A 22375-nucleotide genomic window follows, 5' to 3' on the forward strand; every position below is an offset into this window, starting at 1 on the left:
CATACTTTGTACTCCAGCACCCAAAACAACTTAGTCCACAAATACCAGAGTTTTTATTTTTGTGTTTCGGACAAGGTGCACAATAGAGGGATTAAGGACACTCGCGGATCTTTGGTATCAAACACTTATATTCTAATACAATAAGATAAACGGGACTGTTGTGTGTATCGGGTCATAGCTTATGATCGAGTGCCCTTCTCGGTAGCCCGATCGCTCCCGAAACCCTTAACGGCCTTCCACGATCTCAGACGCTGTCAGTTGCAGGACACGGATCAATAGGAAAAATCAATCACCACTTATTATAATTAGAACGCCACAAAATATTGTACCAAATCAATAACTTTTCGTAGTATAAATAAACCACCACCGATCATAGCAATTTAGATTCGTTCGAACTGCCAACATAGGTCGTTAACCTTCCTAAAACATTGTCAACCAACTTATTTCATGACCTTAGTTTCGTCCCCCTACCCTAGGTAAGGCTTCTAAGCTCAAACGGTTCCAAATGTGCCCTTCCGGGTGTTCGTGAATGCCTGGACGTTTAGATGACAAAGATCCACTACTTCGCTTCGTACCGGTTCACTCTGCCTTTACTGATTACACATAGCATGATAGTCAGTCCCCATATGTAGGACTCCAGCACAGTCCATTTGGGACTTGCCCCATGACGGGCATGTTGTAGTCATACGGCCAACAGAAATGCAAATGCAAATTCTTCTTCTTCTTCTTTGGCTCAACAACCGTTGTCGGTCAAGGCCTGTCTGTACCACTTGTGGGCTTGGCTTTCAGTGATTAATTGATTTCCCCCCATAGCAGGATAGTCAGTCCTACGTATGGCGGCACGGTCCATTCGGGGATTGAACCCATGACGGGCATGTTGTTAAATCATACGAGTTGACGACTGTACTACGAGACCGGCAAATGCAAATTACCGCACTGTAAATAGCACGATATTTACGTATAATATCTCATAGCTTATTAGAAAGAGTGTTACGTAGTATTGGGTCAAAAGTATAAGATTCGATTTAAATAGCCATGAACTATAAATGTATACAATGACTTTTTTAAACAAACTCAAGTATCTTTCGAAAAAAAAAGACCGCAACATTGTACGCGAAGCAGCAGATGCTCATTATTATTATCATCTTATCTTAATTAAGAAATAAATAGATAAAACGAGCCATATCAAATCTGATCAGTTGTACCACTCATCAGCAAAGCACTCCTTCGTAGTGCTCATGAATTAAAAATGAAAAGTAAACGAAAGTTATAGTTATAGTGCGATCCTTAAGATAAACGCAAAATGGACCCCGCAATGTGTAGGAAATTGTACCTGAACGCATAAAGTACGAAGGTTTATCCAATTTATTACAATGTTTCGGAGCGCAGAAGTGTTAAAACCGTGGTACTGGGTTTCCTCCATTGGGTTCGTTAAACTATCCATCTCCTAGCGCTAATACTGGCGGCAAATCCGTCGCTGGCGGAACTGAGCCCACCGGAATCATTACCGTCCCATTAATTCCGCACTCTGAAGCTCCGAACCGGCAATCACGTGTGCTGCTCCTTTCTACGTGTGCTTGTACTACTTTTTCCAAACTGTTGATTGTTGGACTGTGGGAACTGTGTAAAAAAAGAGAACGTCGGAAAATGTTAAAAATTAGGTGCTTCTTATAGCGTCCATCGATCAATCCCACATCCGTTAAAGCGCTTACTTTGATTTACTTTGAATTGCGTGATTTCCTCTGCGAGACAGAAGATGACCGGGTGATTGTCGGAGGCAGCTTGCCGTTCCATTTGTTCCGCAGCAAATAGTACACAAAGTTGTCGCCAATATAATCCCAAACCCGGTTCGTGCCAAGCTGAAGCACGTCCGTGGGATTTGTCATCCGACAATGAGAGGCAACGTGACCGCCCTGAAATTATCACATCCAATGTAGGTGCGAACGGATTGCCGGAAATAAAATTGAATTTCCCCAGGTTCTTAATGGCCGATGGTGGCAGCACCTCGTCCATCGGCATCTGCTCGTGGTATCTGCTTTCGATACAGCACCAGCTGCTTCTATGTAACCGGGTGATGCAATCACTCGAAATAGAAATTGAGAAATTCAAACTGAGAAGTAATACTGTGTGGTAAAGCTGCGGTCATCAGCCCTAGCCGCACACAATAATTAAAATGCATTATTACCATCAATAATCATCAGCTGCTTCATCGGGTTTTGGAGCGAGGATTCCGAGGGGCCCAACATGACCGTTGTCTGGCTGCGAATTGGTCTGCTAGTAGTTCAATTTTCAGCAAGCTTAACGATACCAATGTTATATTAACGGCACACGGAAGGTAATAATCTAATTCTTCCGATAACGCAAGGAAAACGAAATGGAAGAAGGTCAAACACCTGTCGACGCGTTTCAATTCCACACGGGGCACACTGTCATAGTAGATTCAAGAAATAAAATACCGAGAGATAGTAAAAAACCAAACGATTATTGTAATAAAATAAAGCACAAATCCCACAAAACACCTTTTTGCTAGTGGTAAACAAACTGAAATGGTTTGTTTACGTTTTCAGTATGAGAGCTATCCACGTACACTACGATATCATTGATTGCCTGCGTGCGTATGTGAATTTTTAAAAATAACGGTAATTGCAAAGGTGACTGTGGGACGGACAGTGTTCATGAAATGAAAATATTTGAAAACTCATAAATAAAAATATAACGAAAGTATAGTTGAGTAAATAAATTTATTTTTTGCATTAATTATTAAACCCTTTCAATGTGTATCCGCAATAAATATTATATTTTAAACCAGCTCCTACATTTGCAAATTTAAGCAGTGCTACCGTTGTTCACCCATATCTTAACCCTGGTTTGTATCCCCATCGATATACCGCACACATACACAATATTTGGCGCCACTTGTGCATATTTTTCAAAGCGCAAAGAGGCAATTGAAAATGGCTTACAATACTGATATGCTTTCTGATATTTTTCAGGACCGTGAACAAGCGATCGCGTGGATGCAAAAGCGGGCTCTTCTGCAGCCGGTTCAATTGTGCCCGAGATGTCCAAAGCAAATGAAGCTAACTCCCTACAAAAGCATCGACGGCTACAGGTATATATGTCCCGACTACAAATGCGGCGGGACCAGCAGCATCCGGGCCGGGTCCATATTTGCCAACCACAAGGCTTCGCTTAGGAGCCTTGTGCGTTGTTGTTACGAGTGGGCCAATGGGGCCAACTCAACTCGTTGTGCGTTGGAGACTGGCCTCTCCCACAACACGGTTCTCTCGTGGTACGATACGATCCGAAGTTTTCTATGGGAAACATTCGATCGTACACGAGAGAAGATAAGGGGCCCTGGCATGACGGTGGAAATCGACGAAACTGTCATCACTCGTCGAAAGTACAACGTCGGCCGGGTCGGTAGTTCCGGTCCTCAGTGGCTTGTGGGTGGGATATGCCGGGAAACTAAGGCCATTTTCCTGGAGCGTGTCACGAAATGCTCGCTTGCCGTTTTGAGCGATCTGGTGGTTCGGCATGTTGAACCCGGAACGAAAATTATGACCGATCTCTGGAAAGGTTATAATGGGTTGGAGGAGCTTGGATATCCCCACGAATGTGTCAACCACTCCAGAAATTTCCTCAATCCAGATGATAACAATATCAATACACAACGGATTGAGAATGTTTGGAGATGGTTGAAGGCATTTTTGAGAAAACAAGGCACTAATATTAAAAGCAACATGGACAAATATTTTGCTGAGCATATCTTCCGGAAATGCAATGATGATGTGTTTGTCGCCTTGATAGATGCCTTGGGATAGAACCAAATCGAACATTTTTAATAATTAGTTTTCTTTTTTTTTAAGCAGGTACACTCAAAGCAGATTCTCATTTGGTCCAGAGAAGCTTAGCTGCGAAACGGACCCAAGGAGGAGGTTTTGATGGCACCTTGCTAAGGTGCATTCTACATTTCCCCTCCTTGTAAAAAAAAAGAAATTAAATTTTAAAACAAATCCCTTTCTAAGATTTTGTTTTTTAGGCAGCGCAGTTGAAAACATCGATTTTTTTTTGGGTTTTCCCCTGCGGTAAGTAATTCTAGATCATAGCGATCGGCTTGCACGAGATGATAACCCAATTTCCTTCCTTTCCTAACACTTTCTATTTGCATGCCTCTTGTCGCACGAGCTCGGTTTTAAGTGGCAAGCGGGATAAGGGATAGATCTACACTGCATACCATCCGACCGATTTCCCGAAGCGGTAGCACACCTCACTAGTCGAGGGGGTTTCCCCTGCGGTAAGTATTGATACATCATAGCGATCGGTTTGCAAGAGACAATGTAGGCAGTTTATTAATATTTTTTTATTTTTCTTCCTATTTGCATGCCTCTTGCCGCACGAGCTCACCGCCCTACGCGTCGATCCGGATTTAAGTGGCAGTGGGAAAAGGAATCTACAACGCCAACCATCCGACAGTGTTCACGATAAGAAAGGAAACGTCTCTTATCGTGGGGTCTCCCATGCGGTAAGTTATTTCACATCACCAGTACAAGTCGGTAACAAAATTTGTAAACTTAAATGTTTCTTTTTTTTTTTGCATGTTCCCTACCGCATGAGTTCGTGCTACATGTTGGAATTACACGCGAAATGATAGAGAATCGTTTTTCAGTGCACATGCCACAACACACTATCGGTAAGTAACCACATGCTCATTTACTTTTTACTGTATCTCTTATGGTTTTTTTTTTAAACGTTATTTTGTTTGTTTTACATTCTATTTCATTTTCTAAGGTATTCGTTTTCCTTCATCTAACTGTAAGAAACAGTCACTGCGCAACATCCTACGATAGCCAAGCATATAGACGAAACATTAATGTTGTATCATGCTAACCCGTGACAGGCAAGTGCTCAGTAACTCACGCACGTCCTTCAACGCACACATCATGAAACATCTGGTGAATGAGATTGCTGAGCAAAACACTCACCAAACGGAATAGAATGGATGAGTTTATTTTATGCATCATGTACCTCCCTTTATGCCTTATAATGTGACCAGTGCCTTATTTTTTTCTTTTGTTTTACGTTAGCATAGGATTAGTATTAGTATTAGTTTGGTTTAATTAGATATAAGATTTTATTGTGCTTAATATACGCATGGACTATTGAAATATATAATTATGTGTTTGTTGAGCAACACCATTTGGGTAAAAAAATTAATTTATTTATACTCGTGAGGAAGCACGCACTTTGAGTAATAATTAACATCAGATTTGCCAATCATTAAACCAAACGTTGTGTTAGAGCGTATTGCCGCAGGTGCGTAATATTTCAGTATTACAGTATTTCTTCTTGGTCGCGATCGTCCGATGTTCTCCGCTGGTTCAGCGGATCAATGGTCAATTCAAGCGGTGAGGTAAACCTTGCGTGTCACTATGGTGCGCGTAACTATATACTAACAACATCTTGGAGTATTATTAACGGCCATGGTTCCGTTATAGTTAAAATAACAAAACATAACAAAACAATAATTGAAATTTGAATCATTTAATAAATTATCTGTTCCATTAGCGAGCAATGAAGCTGATTTGGAAATGTTTACACAATCATGCACACAATCGTGACACTAGCGCAAGTATATATTGCACTATAGCGTTATTTACATGTTTAAATTATTCATTATACAAACACAAATATAATTATTGTATCAAATATACTACACAATTTTTTTACTGAAATTGTACAAATATATCGCATTACTCACCAATTGATAGCCCATTTGTTTTTCTTTCGTTTGGCATTGAGGTGTAGTAGCCACATTTGGGATATGTAATGTAATTATATTTTTTATTCTACTGGGTTTGGTCGGTTCGCTCGGTTGCAAGATAGGAAAAATAAAACAGGGGCACATAATAATATGCACCCACCACTAACAAATACTTTTACTAGACCCGTTCCAAACAGAGTCCAGTGTATGTTTAGTGCACCTTGTATATTGTTCATTTGAATCTGATAATTTGAAAAAGAAACAAAGATATTAGCATTCTTTATACTTATTAAACGTACTGAAACTATATGTTTACTTGCCTTGCGTCAAGATATCCGAGCGGGAGACCGTCACCATCCAACTTGAGCAGGATGACGTTGTACATATTCACGGCTGCGCCATAATGATTTGGTGTGGTATGGATGATACGTGGGAGCTGTGCCAAAAACAGCAAACCATTCTCGCCTCCTCCTGATAAGCTACGCATTAGCTCCTTGGTGATATCATCATCTGGTTCCTGCGGACAGTATATTCATTCCTTACAATCCAATATCCCCAGCAACTCGGCAATCGTTGCGACCGAAAGAGCCAAATCTTCTAAACATGTTCGTAGATTTGCACTTGAAGAGGCAACTAGATTAACCAAAAGAGAACATGTATGAAAATTATTGAAAATTTGTGAACGATAAAGAGCCTCCACCTAGTCAACAAATAGCCACATGCGGGTCGCGAGCCGTACTATGCCGATCGCTGTCCTAACCGATCCGATCTGTGTCCTGCCAGCTGATTGGAACGCACCGTCCCCTTCGCTAGAGCCACCGACCGTGCGCCGATAGTCATGCCAGTTGTTTAGTTTAGTTTAGTTTTACGTCCGTAAGGTGATATATGCGAGAATGGACAATACACACACGAACATAAATACAGTTATAAACTTAACGGATGCTTTATTGCTAACTTGTGTACGCCGCGCTGCCCCGATGCGAAGTGTCCTCTGCTCTTCGCGCAGCAGCCGAACGATCCACCCCGACCGATCGCTCTCAGGCGCTCACGGCTCGTCAACTGCAGTAAGAGCGGCTTACTGCAGAGAGAGCACGCGAGCAGCTGGCTGCATTCTTTCATCTAACATTTAGTTTAGTTTAACATCTGGCCCCTCGGAGTATGACGACTTGAGACGCTCGATTTTTTGGGTAACCAGGGTCTCGGTGACGATAGGTAGCGTGACATGAATTGCATCTGCCGGAGTGTTCACGAGTGCGGTAGAAACAGCCTCCGGATTTGTGATGTTTGAGATGAAGCTATCCTCGAAACGCGTGGCGAACAGTTCACAAATATCTAATGGCGAGTGTGCACAATTATCCTTATACCGAATAGTCCCGGGGAGGCCAGTTGACTTGCGCATGTTGTCGGCAAAGCTCCAAAAGCGGCGAGGGTACTTTCGCAAGCTTCGTTCAGTGTGGCGTATATATCGACGATAGCAGACTCTATTATAACGTCGATAAAGTGCATGAACACCATTGTAGTAAAGCCGACACGGTGTGGATCGACTAGCGCGCAAATAGTCATAAGCGGCTCGCTTTGCTTTTTTTAGGGCATGTAATGTGCCCTCATTACATGCCCTAAAACACGGCGGTCCGCGATGGGGCTTTTTAGTAGGAGCACATTCACGCAATGCGGCCCGCATAAACTCTGAGAAATCATTCGTGGCATGGTCAATGGATGTATAGTTAGAGCATTCAAAGGATTGGTTGAAGGATGAAAAGGTGTCTGTGAACAAGAAAGAAACAAACATGAAACTCAATCGCACACCCGGAACATACAGCGCATCGCACCACAATAGACTACGCAACTTAACTTCCGCTGTGATGCTAGTCGCGATGGCCGGACACACTCGGCATCGTTACACAGTTTAATCGTGCGCGTAGCGAATATATCGAACGTATGCAGCCGGCTCTTGACCGTCCTCATTCGACGTGAATGGCTCACCGAGAAACGGCTTCGCTGCCAGCTCGGCCGCGCCGATTGAATCCTGCTACTGCCGCTCGTCAATGCGGTGCACCTCGAGTGCATCGACGACCGGTCCGTGGAACAAGGCATTCACAGACGATCCAGGAAAACCAGCTGAATCCCATCAGCCGGCAACCAGCAACCTAAAAAAAAAGCCGGACATACCATTTTTTCGATCCTGAAAAAAAGCCCAACAACCGGAACGATATTATCCGCACCCTCACCGTCGATCTTACAGAACGAACGGAAAGAGTGCTTTCCTTTGCTTCGGATAGTTTTCCACGTACCATTGGTGGGAAATTTTCAGCTTGCTCGAGAACACCTGCACGAACCAGGTCTTGTAGAACCGGCGCAAACACTGCAGCGTGATCAGCGTCATGGCAACCATCGTCTCGGTAGGCGTGGTGCGCACCATACGCTTGTTGGTTGCCAACGTATCGAGGAAGGCGATTACGTAGTCCCGCGCTGGCTACATCATGACGGCAAATCCGGCCACCGACCAGAGGGCAGCAAAGACGTAGAAATGTATGAACCACGCCTTCAGGATCTCCAGCAGGGACACCAATCGGTCCGATGATCCCTTCAGTGCATGCTTGTCATACCGGAACGTCTGCCGGATGGCAGTGGGCAGATGCTTTTCGATCGTTGCCAACAGTCCACCGAGCATCACGATCGTCACGATGAGGTTGACGAAAAGAAAGCTCGACCGAATATCGAACCACGGGAACCTGATGATAACCGCAACGAAATGTAAACAAACCGCCATAAATGAAAACAACACCAATTGAAACTGACACAAAGAGTGTGTAGCGGCCCACAGTGCCCAGGTCGCATGTTCGAACTGTCATTGGTTTATTTACAGCGCGGTATTGGGTTCCCGCTGCGCAAAATCGAGCAGTTTTTGAGCTCGGTTTTTGAATCGGATTTTGATCAAATTATACTCAAATTTGGATGCCAAACTTCAGCCCTTTTGACACTGGCTGTGTACTTTTTCGAGCTCATGGCTGCGTGCCGAGCGAGAGGGCAAAGTATATATCTATCTCTTTCTGGCAATTCGAATGCGTGGGAATGCATTTGTGTAGGTAGATCCAAATTTGCAAATGTATTGAAAAATATATAACGGCCAAAAAATAATTTACACACAGTTGTGTGTATCGTACGTATTTGTTTTTTACCGTTGCCCTCATATTTCTCTTCACCCACACCACCGATTCCTTTATTTGGCGCCAACACTGTACACACCATCCTTGCATCTCCTCATTCTGTCTGTGTGCCTCCATCGAATCACATGTATTTTCCTCCGCGGAGTGATTTGTTAAATTCGTGTTAGTAAGGCGTGTTTTAGTTGTGGTAAGTATTTATTTATCATTATTTTTTGCTTATATGCCGCTGGACGATTGATTGCTGGTATTGAACTGCTGTCCGTGAAGTATGTTCCATGCCGGTTCCGATGTTACCAATTGACCGCGGTAATCATGGATGCGCATAAACCTTACTTAACTTTTGCGTTGTTGCATTGTTTCAGCAAAATGTTTCCGGTACGAAAGGAGTCTAGTGACGACGATGTCCCTATTCCGACAGGCGTATATCGTCTGTCCGACACGGGTATGAAGAAAATTTCTAATATATCATATCCGGGGGCGGTATCCGAAATCACCACCAGCGGCATTGCCACAACCACAACCGTGGCAAGAACAATCACAACTGTCGCCACAGCGGCTACATGTGGAACGTTAACATGGGCTACCAGCACCATGGTAGCAAGCAGTGTCCAACGCGCTACCGCCCTTCGACCAGCTGTGCCATTTCACCTGGAACATTCAAACGGTCCTCCGAGAAAAATAATGGGACTACGTGGTCCTCATATCAACACCAACCATACAACCGATGTCCGGGACGCAGTATCGGTTAGCGAGCTGACCACAGTTGTCCCCTCAACTTTCCCGGCCTCTCCAGCCATCTTAACAACTGGGTCGTCGTTTGCACCTGTTCGGCGAGGTGCCACCTTTGCATCAGCGGTGCAGCGTAGTGCAACCACTACGGCGGCGGTGCAGCGTAGTACAACCGCTACATCGGCGGTGCAGCGGAGTGCCACCGTTGCATCGGCAGTGAAACGCAGTGCTACCACTACAGCGGCGGTGCAGCGTAGTGCTACCGGTACAGCGGCGGTGCAGCACAGTGCTACCGCTACAGCGGCGGTGCAGCGGAGTGCTACCGGTACAGCGGCGGTGCAGCGGAGTGCCATCGTTGCATCGGCAGTGAAGCGTAGTGCTACCTCTACAGCGGCGGTGCAGCGTAGTACTACAGCTACAGCGGCGGTGCAGCGGAGTGCCACTGTTGCATCGGCAGTGCAGCGAAATGCCATCGTTGAAACGCCAATCCGGCGGGCATCAGCGGTCGCTTCGCCAGTCCGCTACGATAACCAGCCAGTTCCTGCTGTATCACCTGTCCCATCCACCAGCAAGAACCGGTCGGGGGTAATTCGACGTTCGAAGGCAGCTAGTCCTCTACGGTCAACCGCTACTCATTTGGGTACGGCTTCCAATCGCACAGATCCCGTCTCTACTCCACCCCGAGCCACAGTCACCGCCACCGACTATCCTGGTGTCGATCCTTCGACTGATGTGCGGCAGCAAATATCGCACCTATTTCAATACGTAAAACGACGGTTTGACGATATCGAAAACACCCTCCAGGCACACAGCGCAACTCTGAATAAGGAGATCCCCGTCATCCGTAAGACAGTATTGACGACGGAGGTGGTTGTGAACCGGATCAGAGCAGCGGTGTGTGCCGACAAGGAGGGGTGTGCGAGGTCTTTGCCGGACGAGTTTACGCTGCAACCCATCAGATCGAAGGACGAACTCGACAACATGGAGCGGAAGTTGGCTGACAAGGAGTATATGCGGCACTGTGTGTCGTGGCTCAAATGTGAGGTGATGTCGCCGTATTCAATGAAGCGGTTGAACCAAGCAAGGGACTTGCTTTTTTCAAAGACGTTCATGCCTTCCTGCAGGTGGACAGCCAAGAACGGGAAAATACCGCTAAAAAATTATCCTAACATTGTATCACTAATGGAAAAAGTTGGTAGCACGGACGACATGGTAGTGAAGGAAGGATTTATAAAAAAATATTTTATTTTGAAATTGCGCTACGCCGCAGCACGCGTTCCTGAGAACGAAGAATCCGAAGAAGAAAACGAAGAACATCACCTGAACTTAGCAGATGTTGAAGCTCTTGAAGATCACGAAGATCTGAATTTGGATTTGAATTTGTAAATAGTAGATATGTAGTTTCTTGTCATATTTTTTTAAAATTAGTATAGTATAGTTAGCATAGTTGTAAATAGTAGTATAGGTTTTGGTTAAATTGAATTATGAAGAATTCATTATAGTTTGTTAGTAGTATTAGTTTAGGTGTGTCCGTTTGGTGAACTGTATAAAAATGAATTAAATTATTACAAAACATGAACTCAGAAGAAGAATATACCGAACTTAAAATCCAAAAGCTCTATATTTGCATTCACAATCCGAAAACATATTAAGTAGCAATTGTCTTGGTATTATGTGGGGCTCATATTTATAAAAAAAAAACAAAAAAAAAAAAAAACATTATTTTTAGAGGAGTAAGTATGCGACAGAAAAGCTTGTTTTTGGAGTTGCAGTCTTGTTTGCAAAGATTGCGTACACCGTGAGGCATGTATATGCATGGACTGGTTGTTGAGACCGTTTCGCTAAAGATCACTATTTGTACAGGAGAGCACCATAGGCTCGCTACATGATCCATAACGCAGCAACATATGCATCATAGGGCACATAAGGTGTAGAATATGGAGCGGAAACAGTGCATTCGTCTATGGCTCGCAATATGCACCATCCTAACGGACATGAATTGTTCATTACTTTGGGATTGTGCACCTTAAGCTGATTCCAAACGCGCTACCAGATACCTGTATAAAATAAATAGTAAAAGTATTAAGTAATATGTATTGTACCCAAATATTACTAATTACTAATAACCTACTTTTTATGACTTCGTCACTTGCCAAAGAATCTGATGCCACTTGCAGACACACGCAGCAAAAGCGGTTCCCCATACCATGCGCTTACCACGCATGACGACATGCAGTATAAATCTCTCCTTGGCTATAGTGTGGCAATATAAAATGCTGAATGTGGCTATAACAAGAGCAATGCAAAGGGTAAGAACTTTATCAAACAACAAGATGCTTATAAATACTATTCTTACCAGGTACAACTGCTGTACCCCTACGATTACCGTCGATTCGGTGTCCATTACATAGGCAATGGGCGTGCACAGAACGCATTTCGGTTTAAGGTGTGTTGTTAAATAATATAATAATACCCCGTATAAATACAATTTACAATCTTCATCGCTGCTTTTGGTCTACGCACTGTTCTCCACACTAGAACTCATCGGGAGAAATTTGTCTGTAAAAAATGTGTACACAAACATAATAAGCGGTTCGCAATCCACAGTTTATAATGATTGTAACTTATCGTTCACTTCCATAGGGCCTAAACTTGCTTCGTACACCAGTGGCACAGCATCATCGACTCGGTCATCTAAAACATAGACAAAAGGAACATATTGAGGACACTTTTCCTTAGACCGCACAGCTTAATGTTCTCTTACCTGGGGTCCGGTTCCGGTTGCCCAGCAAAACGCATTCGCGTCGCAGTATGTTCGCGTTCCAACCGTGCCATTTGACGCGCATGACTATGGACAGTGTCGGGATACATTAAAAGTATTCTTTTAACACGGCTTGATCCTATTTTCACTCGACTTTATGCAATTATTATTTAATGAACGCCGGAGCACTCTTGGATGAGCAGTCCGCAATGTTTACATTTTCTATCGGCGCCGCAATCGTTCCACATCAAGCATACGTAGGTGTGAAAGAGACGACAATAGACAAAAAATGAAAGCGCACATTGTTTGACACATGATGGCCACCACACGCACCAACACATGCACATCTTTGGCAGCGCGCTCAGGCGAAGGGGAAGAGGAAACGCAAGGGACGCATTGCTCGATGAGCTGCTCGACAAAAACGCCTTAGGAGGGAAAGAGAAAAACGAACTACATGAGCGAGAGGTTCCAATTTTTGGATCGCTTTGCACAGGGGGGTGCTTTAAAGAGATCAGGTGGTGGAATCTGGAATCAAAGTGTATGTAGGCCAGGTGGTCTAATAGCATTTTTATAACCAATTTTGAACATCAATTTTTGACAGAACGAGTGAAAACTTTTGCTCCAACGAGCTTTCTGGAGGCTTGGCGAATCCTCAAAATACTCTTAAAATCTTCATTCAAATGCAGAAACGATAAAAATCTGCCTTCTAAATTCATGCACCTTGGGATAAGCCCACCTGTATATTATACTCACATAGATAGCAGCTCGAAAACTGCTATACAATACAAACAGCTGACAGGCTGAAATTTCAGCCTACGAGCTTCAAACGGAATGGGCCCCATAAACGGAAAAACACATTTTTGAGCTGCTTTACCGTAGCAATAGACGATGCGCAATCTCAGATTGCGCATATATTTATCTGTCAAACGGGTCGGTTTGATATATTTATCTGTCAAAAAAAAATTATATATCTCGGATATATAATCTTGAAAATTTATGCGCAATCTTGGCGCAATCTGAAAATGTATGGAAATGACGTTTATAGCTCAGGGTTGGCTACGCGAAATGACTTATGTTTTGATAAAACGAATATATGCGCAATCTGAGATTGCGCATCGTGTATTAATACGGTTATCCCGAACAATTTGACAGCCGTACTGTAGAAAAATGAAAACGAAATGACAGGGGGGATTTCGATTCTTTTTTTATGTTTGACCGTAGCAATAGACGATGCGCAATCTCAGATTGCGCATATATTTATCTGTCAAACGGGTCGATTTGATATATTTATCTGTCAAAAAAAATTTATATATCTCGGACATATAAATCTCGAAAATTTATGCGCAATCTTAGCGCAATCTTGAAATAATAAGTTTGTTTACATATAGCGGTAGGTATTGAAACGAATAAATATGAGATGATGCGTTGATTTTTGAACCAAAAATCTAATTATGTTTTGATTTCAGCCATGGAGAACGAATTGTCGAACGTGCCGAATCGCCGGAATTATGAAAAATTGGTAAATATATAATCATTCTGTTTTTGCTACCGGTGTTTTTGTAGTGGAAGCAATTCTTGGGTGTATTTTTGTAAATTTATTTTTACTCGTATTTTATTTAAATCGTATATGTTCAGTGTTTGTGATTTGTGTATGCGGTAGAAATTTAGAAATATGGGCAACGATTGAATTATTGTTCAATTTTGATTATTTTACGGCTTGGAAAAAACATAACCTCTGCTGCTTCTCCAGCTACCGGCGATTTTTTTAAAACGACAGTTGCTTTGGAGTTTGTGAAAAATTTGTAAAAATTATAGATTGTAAAAATTTTAAATTGTAAAAATTGTAGATTGTAAAAAAGTTTAAATTGTAAAAATTGTAAATTGTACTAATTTTATGTACCTAGCTAGCCTTTATTTTTGCAGGAATATACCATTGAACTGAAATGTTTTATTTGTACATTGCAGCTCTTTGAGAAATGACCTGGCTGTACCACGGAATGTTGTGTTTCTTATTAGTCCGCATACACTAATAATGATTTGGAATCCTGGAATCTAGGTTATGCGGTTTTGGTCTTCTTCCAACAGGATATATTTCATCTGATCCGGAAAATCAACTATTCCTTCTGGCCCTGTTTTCCTGCACCATTTTTGCTGCAACCTCTACCCCAACTGCTACAATGGAAGCTATTGCTGTTGCCGCTGCGATAAAAAAAAGTTTCTTATTTTTACAGTAACGTTTATGTGTATTTTAATATTTTATATTACAGCTCTTTCGAGGTTGAGGACTGATAATGGAAGAAAACTGCTGCATCTTCCGGGCCATCAACATAATAACGGGGTCATGCGGATGGTGAATGATAAGTAATTGAGTCGAGATTAATAGTTTTTTATTATTGATTTGCTTCCAGAACGTTGAGCCAAGCCTTCGGCTAATTGCCGAGGTGGAACGACGGCCTGCTTTATGGCAAAAGCGGTCGGAGTTTTACAAAAACGGAATTCGGCGTAGGGATGCGTGGACCGAGATTGGTAGAATCTTGGAACTTACCGTCGAAGAGGCCAGTTATCAGTGGAGGAAGCTGCTGACCAGCTACCGGACGTATAAGTCCAAGCTGCGTAAAAGTCAGCAAAGCGGAGCAGGTACTCATCAAATTTAAAATAATATGAAACTGTTCAATGACAAAATTTTATCATTCGTAGCGGCTGAGGACGTTTTTCGGCCAAGATGGTTCGCCTTCGACGCGATGAAGTTCCTTGACGATACCATGAAGGACGGCACGCATCTCGATACGGTAAGTTGTTTTGTTATTTATCAGTAAATTTTATATTTCACTGCGAGTTAAGGGCGGTCCTGTGGCACAGCAACAACATGCCCGTCATGGGTTGAAGCCCCATATGGACCGTTCTAGTGATGGGCGGGTCGACCCGAACCTATGGGGTCGGAGCCATCCGTAAGCGACCCGGAGTCGTTCGGGTCGACCCGAAAGGTACAAGTAGGTTCAGTGGGTGCAACTACTCCGGTAGGTGCAAGAAAGCATAAGCCACTCCAACCTGTTGGTGCAGCGAGTTCGGGTCGGGTATTGAACCTACCTTGACACGACCCGTCATCATCATACTCATCAGTCGGGTCGACCCTAACTCGCTGCACTCGCGGGTCGGATTTGATTCCGACTCCGACCTAGCGCACTCGCTGCACCCACGGGTCGTAATCGATTCCGGCTGGCTCGCACCCGACTCCGGGTGACCCAACACTAGACCGTTCCCGAACAGCAAAAACTCGCGTTGTACTGAATTAAGTTTTGAAAGTCTGTATAGGTCGGCATGTGCGCGTAGGACGTTTATGCCAAATAGAAGATGTATGATAACGATAAAATAATGTTTTCAAATTTGATAAGCTCTGTAGCGCGTTACTATAAAATTTTATTTCATACGGTATTTTATTTTGCTCAACACGCGAAGCTTTCGTGGAATGAGTATAACAAATAGTTGTATTAGTACTTCTGTTGCTAGTTCATGTTTCATTATTCTCATAAAGGAATTCGTTTTTGAAAAAAAAATCATCAAGCATTAATACAGGAGCCTTAATCATACGCGTGTTCCCTACAATACGCGAATGTGTGTTTGGTGTTTCTAAAACGATCGCAAATAAATCGTTTTATCTTAATAACTTGCCAAGCGTGATTCACGTTGAACCATTCTTTCATCTAAACAATGGTGGGTGGACAATGCATAGGTACAAGTGTAGTAGCGACGATGTGGGTTAGCATATTATACATATAATGTGTAACTGCATGTAATCTACGCACATTCTACGATTTAATAACTAATTATCAACTTAATAAATGGCACATACAAAGAGTTGTATTGCATTAATGATTAAGTTGGTTATTATACTTAAGATCATGTGCAATGTGTAAACGTATATTCAACAAGTCGTTTGGCGTGCGACAGGGTATGCCTTGTAGTCCGCTCATTGTAGTTGGAGCTCTCTCGCCTTCTACAAAACGCCCATTGACGACCCTGTCAAAAGATGAAGGGCGAGTGTATGTATTGCGTGAAGCACTCTGTCGAAGAAAATTATGGAGATATATTGTTGTCATAATAACCGTTTTAGCTTCTTCTGGCTCTAGCAGAATCGGGCTTTTAAAAATTCGGAAACGGTTGGCTAAAATCCCGAACACATTTTCAACGATCATTCGAGCACGAGAGTGACGTTTGTTGAAAACTCTTTCAATTGTCCCTTCCGCATGCATGCCTCCAAATGGTCGAATGCAGTACCTGGTAAAAGCAAACGCTTTATCGCCTAAAAGAAAGTAAGGTACTCGCATTGCATATGGAACTCGCAGTGGTTCAGGTTCCGGAACGTTCAAACTGTTGTTTTCCAGCTTCTGGTACAAGCGTGTGTTTTTAAACACACCTCCGTCAGATATTCCACCTTTTCCTCCAATATCTGCATGTAAAAAGTTGTAATCGGCATCTACTACCGCAAGTAATACAATGCTGAAATAATGTTGATAGTTGTAATACTCTGATCCACTATTACTAGGCTTTTCCACTTGTACGTGTTTGCCATCAATGGACCCAATTGCATGCGGAAAATTCCACCTTTGTTCAAACATTTTTGATTTCTCCTTCCATTCTTCTGCTGTGGACGGGATCTGAAATGATAATAACACATACAAAGATAAATTGATTATATATTTCATAAATTTAACTCATATGTATTGCTCGTCGTTGGATATTAATGCAACCTTATTTATTTTGTAACTTTTTGATTATGCTATCTCATTATTTTTTATCTCTCTTTTCAGTTCGATGACGACCTAGAACAACACACCTCCACCCAAACCCACCCAATCCCTTCTTGTTCCTATTCCTCAATTCCGCCGCAACCAACAATCCCAGCACCAACCCCAGCACCAATCCCAGCACCAACCCCAGCACCAATCCCAGCACCAACCCCAGCACCAACCCCAGCACTAATCCCAGCACCAACCCCAGCACCAATCCCAGCACCAACCCCAGCACCAAGCCCAGCACCAACCTCAGCGATGGAAAATTGTTTCTCCATGTTTGGCCAGTGGGTGGGTGCATGGTTGAACCATCTACCACCAGAACAGCAAAATGATGCCACCAACCATTTGCGGCAGACGATGCTAGAGTGGGATCTTAAACACAAGAAAAAATAAAATAAAAATATTTACAAAACCATACCTTTACATAGCTCCGCAAATGTTTATTTAAACAAGCACACACATCCTTCACAATTTTGGCAATCGACGATTTAGAAACCTAAAATTATACAATACTCATTATAATCCGAACATGTCATTTTAAGTTGTTCAACATTCGGCTCTTGCATGGTTTTCGATTGCTGACTTCTCTTCACTTGCTTTCGTCCGAAAAAGTTTAATCAGTCCTGCGGGGAGACGGTTTGAATGAGATTCGATTCACAGTGCTGCCATAGAAAAGACCGACCAAAACACCGTCTCCAATCGGACCGCCGAAACAAGAAAAAAAAAACAAAACATACTTACCCGAAACAAGTATTGCAAACTTGCAAATGTCTCCCCCGTTGCCAAATACCGCAATGTTATTAAAAGCCTTTCTTGGGCCGTGATCGCTTCTCGCATATTTGTATCCATGCGGCTTATTTCTGGACCGACCAAGGCATAAAGACGATCGAAATCTTCGTGTTTCATCCGCATAAAATTTTTTATCGTATCGTTTACCATTTCGGCCTTGATGTCGTCCAACAGACGATTTCCATCCTGTCTTCTGCGGAAGAAAACTGGTCGCATCCACCACCGACGGTTTCGCCGAAGACGCCGGTTGTAATTATGATCGTTGTTTGATAAATCATCACTCATGGCTGGAAAATGAAGCTGCTCACGAATTAACTCGCTCAATTGTGGCGGAAACCAAAACAAAACAACTCAACGCATGCAAATGATGTTTATAGCTCAGGGTTGGCTTCGCGGAAACGATATATCTTTTTGACAGATAAATATATGCGCAATCTGAGATTGCGCATCGTCTATTGCTACGGTTATGGTGCCAACTGGCGTGTGCATTCGTAAACAAACCCAAGTAAACAAAGCAAATTTGACAGGTGGCGAAACTACTCGATCGGTTTTTATATTGGTCGATATTATTTTATCGACCGGTAAGTAAAATGCGTACGCGATACCAATTCGAGTAGATAAATTTATTGGTCGATATAGCCAAACCGGTGGTAGATTTTTATCGACTGCTCCGACACTCTCATGGATGGATGAATCGGAAGTGTGCTACATCGGAGTGCTTTATTACAGTGAAGCGGAAAAGTTCTGAACCAAGACAGAATACAAAAAAAGACTAATAATGACCCTTTACCTTCAACGTCGCCTAATTCGGGTCAATCGTTGAAAGGGAATCCCATGTTTCAAACGTATCCCGCATGTTATAACGGTATACAAGATGTTCATGCCGAAAAATAAGCTGCTCGATGTAAGAGCAATCGATGTATAAAAACCACCCTGGTGTCTTAGACGTCATTCGCCCGCGTCCAAATTAATGTGATATTAGTTTTAAATGCTGTGGAACACCAGTTTTGTTTCGGTTGAGGAGTTCAATATATTTAATGTATCTCTTTCGGAGTTCAGGAAGCGACTAGCGCTGTACATTTATACATGAGTTCAATGAGAGGTACGCTCACCTCGCGTAAATTGACAGCAACGTCAGGTTGCGTCATTTGTACTACTGACGGACATTGTATATCCCAACACAAATAACCGGGTGTATATTCCCGGTGAATTGGTCGAAGTCATCGGTGTGGTAGATGACTTTGAATAACCCTTAGAAGCAGTGGCGGGTCTAGGCTTCTGGAGGCCCCAGGCGGGATGAAACGCGACCGCGATCCTAGCACTCTCACTTTTATCTCATTTAAAGTAGGGATGTCGCTTGAGTTCCGAGAAAGGGCACTCTCCTCTCATACCTGGCACAAAGGAATAATATTCAGAGAATTCATCGATCACCGTTCATCCGCTGCTCAAAATTTTTGGCGCCCACCCACACGACAACTGCCACTAGATGCCCACAATCCATCCCAACACACTTCGCAACCGAATCCAGACAACGCAGAACCACCGATCGAGACACCATTCACGATAACATCAGACGAATAACCTCCGTTACTCCGCTTCACGACAACAACACAGTCCATCAAGCCGCCGTATCATCTCACTCTCTCACCATCTACTATCAGAACGTGAGAGGATTACGCACTAAATTACTCAACGTGAGACAAGCCCTGGCTGAGAACAATTTCGATGTGTACGCCCTTACCGAAACATGGCTAGATGACTCCGTGCCTTCCTCTCTCCTTTGCGACAATAATTACGAGATCTATCGTTGTGACCGTTGCTCAAATACCAGTTCTCGCTCTCGTGGAGGCGGTGTCCTGATAGCATGCTCATCCAAGCTCACTTCGTATTCAATTTCGCACACCTTCACGTCACTGGAGCTTTCATGGGTATGCATCAAGTTCGTTAATTTATCTCTGTTTATTGGTGTCATCTACATTCCACCTGATCGCAGCTCATGTGTAGAAATCCTGGATTCACTAAATGAGAGTGTGTGTCTCATTACGGAACGTATGAAACCATCCGATCAGTTACTGTTGCTCGGAGATTTCAACACTCCCTCTCTCTCTTGGCTCCCGTCGCCGACGCTACCACTTCATTTCACCTCGACCAGCACCTCTACGGGAAATGCAGCTCTCATTGATGGAATGTCGTTTAACGGCTTGCTTCAATTGTCAGGAGTAAAAAATTCTCGTGACCGTCAACTTGATCTTATATTCGGAAATACGATCGCTGCCGAGTTATGCTCTTCAGTGCTGGAATCACCCCTACCCCTTGTGGCGCTTGATCAACATCATCCTGCACTTGAACTATCCGTTAAGTTTGCAACCCCCGTCATCCAACAACATCAACCTAAATCATACCGATCTCGATACCGAAGATTTAACTTCCGTAGAACGAATATAAGAAAGCTAGGTGATATCATCTTGCAGACCGACTGGTCTTTCATCGAACAATGCAGCAACATCGACGAAGTAGTATTTAAGTTCAACAATGTAATCACCTCCTCCTTTCCTCTCTGCTGTCCACTCCTGAAACCCTCCCCCAGTCCCCCGTGGTCGAACAGGTCGCTTAGGGCTTTGAAGGCCGATAAAAACCGCACTCTCCGGGCATATAATCGTTCGCGTCATCCATATTTCCTACGGATCTATAAATACGCAGACAAAGCTTACCGTACATATAACAGTGCCTGCTACGCGTCCTATGTTGTGCGCCTATAGGACTGATTCTCGATGGATCCAGGGTCCTTTTGGCGCTTTGTCAAATCCCGCACTTCTAAATCGGAATATCCCTCTACCATCTTCTTTGACGACGAAGTCGCTTCCAGCACTCAGGACAAATGCAAACTTTTTGCAAAGTACCTGTCAAGTGTGTTTGTCGATCCTGCCACCCATCAGTTCCCTGTATCCGAAGGACTTTCTACAACGCCTCCCGATGTTTTCTCATGCAACAATGTGCCTATTACCACGCAAAGTGTCCTTGCCGCCATGAGTAAACTGAAGCCTTCGTTCTCTCCTGGTCCTGACGGTATTCCATCTTCCATATTAAAACAATGTGCAACGTCTCTTGCTCCCCTTCTGTCCCGTGTTTACTCCAGATCAATCCAAGAGGGTTCCGTTCCCACAATATGGAAATCTGCATTTCTTATTCCCATTCACAAAAAGAACGATCGCTCTTTATGTTCTAATTACCGCGGTATTGCTATACTATGTTCAATGTCCAAAATTATGGATTCGATTGTTCATTCGTACCTGTCTCCTATTGTCTCCAGCTATATATCTCCTCTCCAGCATGGCTTTGTGCCCAAAAGATCCACCGTTACAAACCTTATGTGTCTATTATCTGTTATATATCCGGCACTTTCATCCGCAAGCCAAATTGACGCTATATATACCGATATGAAAGCAGCTTTTGATAGCATACCAATCAATCTCCTGTTAGCTAAGCTTGAGAAACTTGGCTTCGGAGGTTACCTTTTAGATTGGCTCAGATCTTACCTTTCTGGCCGTTCCTACAAAGTACGTGTCTGTGATAGTTTCTCTGAAACATTCGCAGGTCTCTCTGGCGTACCTCAAGGAAGTGTGCTCAGTCCTTTGCTTTTCATACTGTTTGTCAACGACTGTGTATCTGTGCTCCCTCAAAATAGCTGTCTTCTCTACGCCGATGATGTAAAAATCTTTTTACCTGTTGCCTCACCTCATGACTGTAATGTCCTCCAGCATGTGCTGGACAAATTTTCTGATTGGTGTTGCCTCAATGGTCTCCGTTTATGTCCTCAAAAATGCTCTATCATATCGTTTGGTCGTTCATCCCACAAAGTTCTCTGGAACTACTACATTTGTGGCTCTCAACTTGTTCGCGTCTCATCATTGAAAGATCTCGGTGTATGGTTGGACGAAAAATTACTGTTTAATGTACATGTCGAATTCGTCCTAAAAAAAGCCAACAAAGCTCTTGGATTAATCCTTCGTTTAGCATGCGAGATAAGAGATCCAATGTGCCTTAAGTCCTTATACTGCTGTTGGGTCCGTCCCACTCTTGAATACGCTGCAGTCGTTTGGTCTCCACCTGGTATCACTGCCATGGCTAGGCTAGAGAAAGTCCAACGCAAATTTACCCGTATTGCCATTCGTCGCTCTCTTCCCAATCAGTCTTCTATTCCTCCATATCATGTCCGTTGTCGCCTGCTTAATCTGGAACCTATCCAAGCCAGACATTCTATCATCCAGTCCCTTTTTGTTGCCAATCTTCTCTCCTCTGATCTCGATTCCCCATCTCTCCTGTCGCGTATACCCCTTTATGTTCCGTCTCGACCCTTACGCCCGAGAGCCCC

General features: G+C 43.3%; 4 protein-coding genes and 2 long non-coding RNA genes across 8 annotated transcripts in view; 3 read left to right on the forward strand and 3 right to left on the reverse strand.

Annotated features, from left to right (window-relative positions):
• Positions 1 to 22375, forward strand: part of LOC133392901 (uncharacterized) — a 590816-nt gene that overhangs the window by 173304 nt on the left and 395137 nt on the right. The window lies entirely within an intron of this gene.
• Positions 1113 to 3002, reverse strand: LOC133393631 (uncharacterized). 2 transcript variants are annotated; one of them, XR_009766288.1, is made up of 3 exons: positions 2186 to 3002; positions 1723 to 2083; positions 1113 to 1620 (listed from the first exon to the last, which is right to left on the reverse strand). XR_009766288.1 is itself a non-coding variant. In XM_061659308.1 (2 exons), the coding sequence occupies exons 1-2, from the start codon at positions 2017 to 2019 to the stop codon at positions 1549 to 1551; spliced, it is 369 nt and encodes a 122-aa protein (XP_061515292.1). In that variant the 5' UTR covers positions 2020 to 3002; the 3' UTR covers positions 1113 to 1548. The 2 variants fall into 2 exon arrangements, 1 of the variants encoding a protein (XP_061515292.1); XM_061659308.1 differs by having other exon boundaries at positions 1723 to 3002.
• On the forward strand, positions 8650 to 11275 carry LOC133393475 (pneumococcal serine-rich repeat protein-like). The gene has a single exon (XM_061658623.1). It carries the CDS (start codon positions 9244 to 9246, stop codon positions 11044 to 11046), a length of 1803 nt encoding a protein of 600 aa, XP_061514607.1. The 5' UTR covers positions 8650 to 9243; the 3' UTR covers positions 11047 to 11275.
• On the reverse strand, positions 8950 to 12744 carry LOC133393476 (uncharacterized). Its single transcript, XR_009766182.1, has 5 exons — positions 12425 to 12744; positions 12017 to 12354; positions 11792 to 11946; positions 11363 to 11717; positions 8950 to 8959 (listed from the first exon to the last, which is right to left on the reverse strand). It is a non-coding gene; the product is annotated as an uncharacterized LOC133393476 (long non-coding RNA).
• On the forward strand, positions 13636 to 17631 carry LOC133393435 (uncharacterized). 2 transcript variants are annotated; one of them, XR_009766158.1, is made up of 4 exons: positions 13636 to 13811; positions 13888 to 15058; positions 15119 to 15210; positions 17230 to 17631. It is a non-coding gene; the product is annotated as an uncharacterized LOC133393435 (long non-coding RNA). The 2 variants fall into 2 exon arrangements; XR_009766159.1 differs by having other exon boundaries at positions 13636 to 15058.
• Positions 15797 to 18466, reverse strand: LOC133393434 (uncharacterized). The gene is made up of 3 exons (XM_061658473.1): positions 17956 to 18466; positions 17633 to 17710; positions 15797 to 17076 (listed from the first exon to the last, which is right to left on the reverse strand). The coding sequence occupies exons 1-3, from the start codon at positions 18286 to 18288 to the stop codon at positions 16288 to 16290; spliced, it is 1200 nt and encodes a 399-aa protein (XP_061514457.1). The 5' UTR covers positions 18289 to 18466; the 3' UTR covers positions 15797 to 16287.

This window comes from Anopheles gambiae, chromosome 3, assembly GCF_943734735.2.
Source record: "Anopheles gambiae chromosome 3, idAnoGambNW_F1_1, whole genome shotgun sequence".
In the NCBI taxonomy this organism is placed as follows: Eukaryota; Metazoa; Arthropoda; class Insecta; order Diptera; family Culicidae; genus Anopheles; species Anopheles gambiae.

Bases quoted from the DNA above. Each gene is read 5' to 3' on its own strand.
- LOC133393434 (XM_061658473.1), bottom strand. From the start codon at position 18,288: ATGAGTGATGATTTATCAAACAACGATCATAATTACAACCGGCGTCTT. The intron at 17,711-17,955 runs GTAAGTATGTTT...GTATAATTTTAG, and splicing joins GTTTGCAATACTTGTTTCGG to GTTTCTAAATCGTCGATTGC. The intron at 17,077-17,632 runs GTATGGTTTTGT...TTATCATTTCAG, and splicing joins ATTTGCGGAGCTATGTAAAG to ATCCCGTCCACAGCAGAAGA.
- LOC133393631 (XM_061659308.1), bottom strand. From the start codon at position 2,019: ATGCCGATGGACGAGGTGCTGCCACCATCGGCCATTAAGAACCTGGGG. The intron at 1,621-1,722 runs GTAAATCAAAGT...TTTTTTACACAG, and splicing joins AGGAAATCACGCAATTCAAA to TTCCCACAGTCCAACAATCA.
- LOC133393475 (XM_061658623.1), top strand. From the start codon at position 9,244: ATGGATGCGCATAAACCTTACTTAACTTTTGCGTTGTTGCATTGTTTC.